General features: G+C 48.8%; 1 protein-coding gene across 1 annotated transcript in view; it reads left to right on the plus strand.

Annotated features, from left to right (window-relative positions):
- Positions 1–7,751, plus strand: part of LOC139666120 (zinc finger E-box-binding homeobox 1-like) — a 53,081-nt gene extending 45,330 nt beyond the window's left edge. The window contains 5 exon segments of the mRNA XM_071545238.1: positions 82–187; positions 669–2,413; positions 3,608–3,788; positions 4,654–5,452; positions 5,454–7,751. Coding sequence (XP_071401339.1) covers positions 82–187; positions 669–2,413; positions 3,608–3,788; positions 4,654–5,452; positions 5,454–5,580 — 2,958 coding nt within the window. The 3' untranslated portion in view covers positions 5,581–7,751.
- Positions 7,752–8,234: the final 483 nt, after the last annotated feature.

The following is an 8,234-nucleotide window of genomic DNA, read 5'->3' on the forward strand; positions in this document are numbered from 1 at the left end:
GTGGCGTGAATTAGTAGCAGTTCAAAGGTTGTGTTTTCATTGTGTGTCTGTCTGAACGACCCCTCTCCCCTTGTCCGGCAGAGACACGTCACACAGTCAGGAGGCAACCGAAAATTCAAGTGCACTGAATGTGGCAAAGCATTTAAATACAAGCACCACCTGAAGGAGCACCTACGCATTCACAGCGGTGAGTGGACAACCTCTGTCACCATGGCAGCATACTGTGTGTGCATATGTGTGTGTGTGTGCGTGTGTGTGTGTTCTGTGAAAAACAGGGCTGGTGTACTTGCTAGTGATTCATTGCCATAATTCTCTATTAGCCACAGATGGTTCATCTCCATCAAACAAATATTTATGTTTTATTTATGTTTTAGCCAATTCCCTGTATTTAGATATCCTTGATCGTGTTTCAGTCCATCGTGTGCTCTTCCTTAATGTGCCATAATTGTGTTTCTTTTGGCATTATGGGACAGCAATTAGAGAGGGGCATTTCCCAATGGTGCCATTACATCAGCGTTTAAGCATCATTGAAATGCATTAGAGCTCTTTCCTGCCTTATAGCTCATAGCCTACCCTGCTCATTTAGCTTCATTCACTAATGGAAGTCTGTGGCTCTCTCCCCCCGCCTCTCTCTTTCTCTCTCTCCTACACATTGTGGTTTTATACAGGGGAGAAACCCTACGAGTGCTCCAACTGCAAGAAGCGCTTCTCCCACTCGGGCTCCTACAGCTCTCACATCAGCAGTAAGAAGTGCATCAGCGTCATCTCAGTCAACGGCAGGCCGCGCTCGGGGAACGCCAAGACCCAGACCCAGTGCCCGTCGCCGGCCCTGCCCAACTCGCCCTCCGCCCTCCGCACCCAGATCAGGGACAAGTTGGAGCACGGCAAGCCCCTGCAGGAGCAGCTGCCCCTCAACCAGATCAAGAGCGAGCCGGTGGACTACGAGTACAAGCCGACGGTGATGACATCCCCGACTGTGACCGGCATAAACGGCGCGATCTTCAACGGGGGCGCGGCGGCTCCCATGCAGGGCGCGGTGCAGGCCGTGGTCCTGCCCACCGTGGGGCTGGTGTCGCCCATCAGCATCAACCTGGCAGACCTGCAGAACGTTCTCAAAGTGGCCGTGGACAGTAACGTGATTCGCCAGGTGCTGGAAAGCAATGCCAAAAGCCAGCTGGCGAACTCGGGTTTAACCACTGGAACGCTCCACCCCCCGCAGCAACTCATCTCAGCCATCAGTCTGCCTATTGTGGGACAGGATGGTAACGCAAAGATCATAATCAACTACAGTCTGGACCCCAACCAGGCCCAGGCACAGCTCACGGCCCAGAACCTGAAGAAAGAGCCCCAGCCGATCACACCGGCCGAGGCCGCCACCGAGACCTGCAAAGCCCAGAAACTCCCGGAAGACCTCACCGTCAGAAGCACCAGGGGCAAAGAAACTAAAGAGGTTGAAGAGGAGGGGAAGACCACTAAAACTTGTCTCCTGTGTGATAACTGTCCCGGGGGGCTGGAAGCGCTCCATGCCCTCAAGCACTGCAAGAAGGACGGTCTCAGGCTGAACGGAACGGGCCTGGACAAGTCTGAGTCCGCTATCGCCACCCTGCTGTCAGAAGGAGGGCTTTGCAACCACCCCAAGAACCTCTTGTCCCTGCTCAAGGCCTACTTCGCCTTAAACGCAGAGCCCACCAAGGACGAGCTGGCCAAGATCTCTGACTCGGTCAGCCTGCCCACCCACGTGGTCAAGAAGTGGTTTGACAAAATGCAGGAGGGTCAGATATCGCTGGGTGCCCCGACACCTCCCTCTGAGGAGGAGGATACCTGTGAATCTAACAGTGTGGTGTCTCTGGTCCCAGGGAAGGACATGGCCACTATGAGCCCTTCTGCGACCCAGGGCAGCCCCACAGAGGGCACCCCGGCGGAGGTCAACGGCTCTCACAGCTCGCCGGCCCCTCCCTCACCACTAAACCTGACGGCCGGGGGTCCCGTCCAAGCCCGGCCCCCCCAGAGCACCGAGGGACCCCTAGACCTGTCGCTGCCAAAGCCTACCAGGGACGAAGCGGAGAGGGCGGCGGCCAAAGCCCGCGTTCACCCCTCCCCTCCCTCTGGTTCCACCAATCAGGACGAACCCCTGAACTTGACTTGCACAAAGAAAGAGGTATCGCCACTCTCCAGCCCCATCACCCTGTACGCCAGCCAGCCAAGTGCCAACCCCATCAACATTATGACCACTCAGCTCCCCACCCTGGTGGCTATCGCCGACCAGGGCCGCATGCAGTGCCTGCGGGCGCACACCACCAACAACAAACAGACTATCCTGATCCCCCAGCTGGCCTACACCTATACCACTACAGCGAGCAGCCCCGCTGGGACCGAGACGCAGGAAAAGACGATCCACCTCAACGGAATCAAGGTGTGCAACCGCTCGCTCTCCGTTTAGCAACAAATGAGCTTCCATGCAAGCTGAAAGTGAGGCGTGGCTCGTCTTTGTTCATTCTCCCTGCCAGTTACTCAGTGAATATGTAGGCTGCGGTATGCAAGGGAAGAAGTGAGTGGCATTTTTTCCCATGTGGATAACCTACCGTTAATTCTTACTGTTTCATCGAGCTTTATTAGCTCCCTCAGCATTTGAGAGTCTGTTTCTTGGCTCTAGTTCCACTGGAGGTCAGCCACAGTGAACAGGTTAAACTCTACCTATTGATTTACAGATAGGAAAGACTGTCTAACACAGTAGCCATTTTGAGAGGCAAGTGGATTGGAATCAAGTTGGCTTTTCTCTTTTTGGAGCGATCAGTCAAACCCTTCAGTCCAGATCATTACTTCTCATCGTTCCAAACCGTTAGAACATGATAGATAGTTTGAAACCATCCAAACTCCAATCAATAAGTCATATATAGAAATGTCAGAATTCAGCTCTTTGTAAAATGATAGCCCCTAATAGTTCTTCATTGTGCAGACACCTAATGGGCCCATAATGATGGATCCAGATCTATCCCGGTGTGTGAGTGATCTTCCTGGGCTGTCACCCAGAGGACATGAGGCTGCACTTTACTGCAGAGCCCCTATCGATCCGCTGGAATCTGTTTAAACGCCGCACCTCTGCCTGCCCCATTGATTTATTGTTGTTGTATTATGCTTTCGTGTTAAGTGGATTGGCATAGACCTGCCTTGTAAAAAAGAGCCCTGTGTATATATATCAGTTCCTTAATAATGCCTCACATCTCCTCCCGCTGCATCAGTGGGTGTATTCCTCCCGGTCCAGTGATATAAGAAAGCTGTAGGTGTGCTCATAAGTGAACAGCATGAGTGTGCTAAGTGCTTTGCTCATTGTTGAATCACGGCTGTTTTCCAGGCCAAGGAAAGGGCTGGTGGAGTCTATTGGGTGTTTTTGCTCACCCATAAACTGAATTCTGAGTGATTTTAATTTCACAAGTTCTGCCAGAGAGAGCCGTAAGCAGGATATGACACGACTCGATTTCCTGCCATGTTCACTGGTATTCTGTTATTAATGAGTCATTCATTGTGTTTTTCTGTAAAAAAAAAAACAGAAATATCTCACTTTGAATTTCCATCCGTTGTGCTAATGCATGTGTCTCATGTCCTCCAGGAGGAGAAGCAGGACACCGGCTCAGAGGGCGTGTCCACCATGGAGGAGCAGAACGACTCGGACTCGGGCCCCCCGAGGAAGAAGATGAAGAAGACGGAGAGCGGCATGTACGCCTGCGACCTGTGCGACAAGATCTTCCAGAAGAGCAGCTCGCTGCTGCGACACAAATACGAACACACAGGTAACACGTCAAAATAAAACTTCCCATGTACTTTCCAAACCTACGCGCGAATGCGGCCAACAGTCACAGATGGACTCTGAATAAAAGGCATTGCGCGAACTTCCCCTCACCATCACTCACTGTTGAGTCCTGGGAAAAGATGAGTCAGAGTGCAAGTGAAAGGGGGATTTTGAGCTATCGCACGCTGCGGCGCTCGGCGGTGTGAAGCAGCAGAGGGTGGACACTTCCATTCCAGCAGGTATTACTCAACATGCACAGAAGAGGTCTGAGAAGTTCTTTCCGCCAACTCCCCTCCTCTGCACTGCCAGCTACATTACCTTCTCATGTGAAGCACCAAATGTTGCAACAGGCGAGCTCTGGTAGTGATTTGGACCGCTCGAACGGGGATGATGCCGCGGCCAAGCGCGGGTCAACACTCTGAGAGGCGTTTTTTTTTTTTTTTTTCGTTTTGTTTTCTTTTTTTTTCTTTATTACTCTGATACCTGGCTAGGAGCCTCGGTGTTCAGCTCCAAATGACCTCACCTAGCCTCAAACTAGCTGTTCCCTGCCTGGATAAAGTTTCCTTGAAGGTTTTCAGGCACAATTGTTGCGCTTTTGTTGTATTGTTTTGAAATGCTCTCCTTGGATACGTTGATGATAGATATTATTATGGATTCTCAGCCAGTGGCACCCTCCCTTTCACGCAGCTACGTGGGGGATTCACTGCAACTGGTACTTTTCAGGGCTTTTTAATGGTTTCCTCCCGTGTCTGTGCCTTTTCTCTCGACGGCATTTTTCACTCTCTTCATCACATTCATGCATTTCTTTACCTTTAGCGACGTCGTTGTATATTTACGCCGTGCTTTGTCCTCTCTTCTCTCCGCAGGGAAGCGACCTCACGAGTGCGGCATCTGCAGCAAGGCCTTCAAACACAAGCACCACTTGATCGAACACATGCGGCTCCACTCGGGGGAGAAGCCGTACCAGTGCGACAAGTGCGGCAAGCGCTTCTCCCACTCGGGCTCCTACTCGCAGCACATGAACCACCGCTACTCCTACTGCAAGAAGGAGGCGCCGGGCCAGGGGGGAGGAGGGAGAGAGAGCCCCGAGGAGGACGGGGAGGCCCGGGCCGAGATGGAGCTGGAGGCGCTGGGCCGGGCGCAGCGGACCCCCTCCCGGCTGGACTCGGACGAGCGGGGCAGCAGCGCCCGCGAGGACGAGGAGAGCGAGGAGGAGGAGGAGGAGGAGGAGGCGGCGGAGAGGAGGCCAGTGAGCGGGGAGGAGGACGAGGAGGAGGGCGCCATGGATATGGACGACATCCAGGTGGTGCAGATTGGGGACGAAGGGGGGGATGACGAGGAGGAGGAGGAGGAGGTGGTGGAAGAGGAGGGACAGAGAGAGGGGGAGAGGGAAGAGCGCGGCCAGGACGGGGAGGGAGAGGAAGAGGTGGAGAGGGTAGTGGTGGGGGGAGAAGGAGGAGGGCAGGAGGAGAGAGGGGTAGAGGTGAAGCAGGAGGAAGGGGAGGAGAGAGAGGAGGAGGAGGCAGACACGAGGCAAGAGGAAGTGGGAGAGGAGAGGGAGAAGGTGGAGGCGGAGGAGGAGGCGGAGGCGGAGGCGGAGGAGGAGGCGGAGGCGGAGGAGGCGATGGATACGGAGGAAGGGGTGACATCGGCGCAGAGGGGGGAGGGGGAGGCGGAGGAGCGGGGCGGGGGAGGAAGCGGAGGTCACGGAGGAGACTGGAGGCGAAACGAACGGGGACACGGTTTCGGAAGACAAGAACCAGACGCCGCAGGAGGAAGGAGATACTGAATAAAAAGAGGAACCAGGCCGACGACGGTGTATTCTCTCCTGGATGAGACGCAATCAGACCCCGGCCCCCCCCCTCCCCCTCCCCTTCCCCCCGTCCCCCTCCCCCCTCCTCATGAAAACTGGCGGAAAAGGAGAGCGCAGGAGACGGAAGTTTGGTTCCTCGGACAAATTTGTTTCAGTTCACTACTGTGTAGAAATCCAGGTGTGCCTGAAAAAAAAAAATACTAGTGACTTTTCCTGCAGGAGAACGCCTTCTCGCTGTTCGAAAAAATTCATTTGTAAAGAAAAATGAAAAGACGAAGACGAACATGAATTTTAACAACGAAAGGAAATGCATTATACAGACTTTGGAAGCTAGAGCCGACACGTTTTAGATAATGTTTTATTACTAAAACACCTTGGGTCATTTCTTTTTATCAGTGTTACTAATTTTATCACTCATATTTTAACCTTTAAAAAGCTGTACAGTTGGGAGATATTTCTATACCTTTTTATTGCCAATGAACAAAAAAAAAATCAGTATTTTATTAAGTTGGAAGGAAAATAAGAAAAATCCTGTGCACTACAAGTGGCTTGGTTTACCTATGGATGGAGCAGTTGAGTTATGTTGTCTACCCTTCAGTATTACCGCACTAGACCTACCACGCCATCACAGCTAGCAGACGTTAGCATGACGTTTTGTTGTTGTTTTGAACAGATTGTGAGCCTTAAGAAGAAAAAAAAAAAACACGACGGAGAGCGGAACGGGCGCGTTCCGTCGCGTTCTGCGTCTAGTTCCTGGAGGTACTAGCGTCGATTTTTGTTCATTTACAAATCAGTGTTTTAAATGTTCAGAGCGAGCAGAAAGAGGACGTAGAAAACCTTTTGACCCCCCCAAGACCTAGCCCCCTCCACCCCCACCCCCACTCCGAGCCTTATGCAAAACAAAAAAACAAAAAAAAACGAGAAACATGCATATCAAAAGTGCCATTGAATATTGCTGTTGAACCTTAGCAGTGTGATCAGGTATTGCCGGGGCCCCACATTGGATCGCAGCTCGACCCGTCAACTAATAAACCGCTATACTGTCGACTTTGGCTCGCCACCACACCTGATAGAGTAGAACTTAGCCCATAGCGCATATCCATGTATCATAGATTTGACATGAGTTGTTTCTATTTCTAATCTGAGCGCACCGGAGACTAAAAAGGACTACAAATGCACATGTTTTCAAAAAATGGATGATGAAGTATGATTTGTAATTGCATTTACAAAATGTACCTTTTCAGACCCAGTCCAGTGCACTTGTTTAACACACCGTGAAAATGCTCACTCTCTCTCTCTTCAGGTAACAAATGTAGGCAAATATGAATCCCAGGAGTTTAATTCAGACAAATGTCTTTACCTGTCAGTATTATTTTGTCAGTGTTGTTTTTTTTTTCTGTTCATGTTTTCTGTTCTGTTTCATTGTGCGTACTGTATGTTTTCAGCAATGGCAGTATTATCCCCACCCCCAATGATATGGGTATGTCTGTTTAGTTATAGAGAACTTTTATATTTATGTGTCTTATTTTTTATATTTCTTTATGGTTATTTATTACACTATGTAGTGTACAATACTGTAGTTTGTATTAATACGATAATATATTTTAGTATGGAAAAAAACAAGATTCAAGTCAAAGGCAAATGACTACAAGGCTGGAAAAATGAGACTCCGGCATACTGAAGTATGTTTTCCGAACAAATGAAATGATGTTTTTCCTCGGGAAAAAAAGAAAACCGCACCCTACAAGCCTGAAATTGGAACCTGTGACCTCTCTGCATCCATTCTCATGTTAGTTTAGTTTTCTTTCCCCTCTCTAATATGAAGCTACTGAACTTTTGAAAACTAATTGTATGTCTAATAGCATGAGTGTGCTGTTGTATTGAAGGATGATCCTTAACCACAAAAACTGTCCTTTTGCCAAGCCAAAATAATATTGACGTATGTTCTTATGTTTTTATTTGTGCCAATTTGTTACTTTGTATGTCAGTGTCAAGACCACGCCCTCTTTTATATGTCCTTCCCTCTTTTAACATCCCCCATTGGTCATTTTTTATAGTGATTGTTTTTTTGTTTTTTTGGTTTGTTTTCTTTTTTTTGGTTCATTTTTTTATGACTCCCCATCTCACAATAAAATACATCAATTACAAGCTGCTGGATTTGTGATGGTAATGTCATTATAATGAGTTTTGACATCATGCATTGTCAGTGTTGCTTGGTATGCGATAAATAAGCAAATATAACAATAACAGAAATATGACACAGAACAGTTTACAGTTAACACCCATGCAGTTCACAGCATCATTTAACCAAACAGCCATTCACATTTACCAAAGGATACACAACAAGGTATGAAAGATATGAAACGATTCCCTATTGCAATAATTTCCAAGGAAAAAAAACGATGAAATTAAATGTTCAGCATTCATGCTTTTGCCACAGATAAGAATACGTTTGTATATCTGAAAATTCTTGTCACTCCTCAACTCAAATCACAATATCACTGCGAAATGTGACTGCAGAAGTTATCAAATTTCATTTAAACTAGAAATGAGTCCTAAAATCTTGTTTTTCGTAACACAAGTGATAAAATGTTTCCAATACATTTTTACTTGTTTCTAGAACTTTGTTGAATC

The sequence above is a fragment of the Centroberyx affinis genome, unplaced genomic scaffold, assembly GCF_046629955.1.
Source record: "Centroberyx affinis isolate AG114_WGS23_722 - 3 ecotype Tasmania unplaced genomic scaffold, CSIRO-AGI_Caff_v1 ptg004816l_1, whole genome shotgun sequence".
Lineage (NCBI taxonomy): Eukaryota > Metazoa > Chordata > Actinopteri > Beryciformes > Berycidae > Centroberyx > Centroberyx affinis.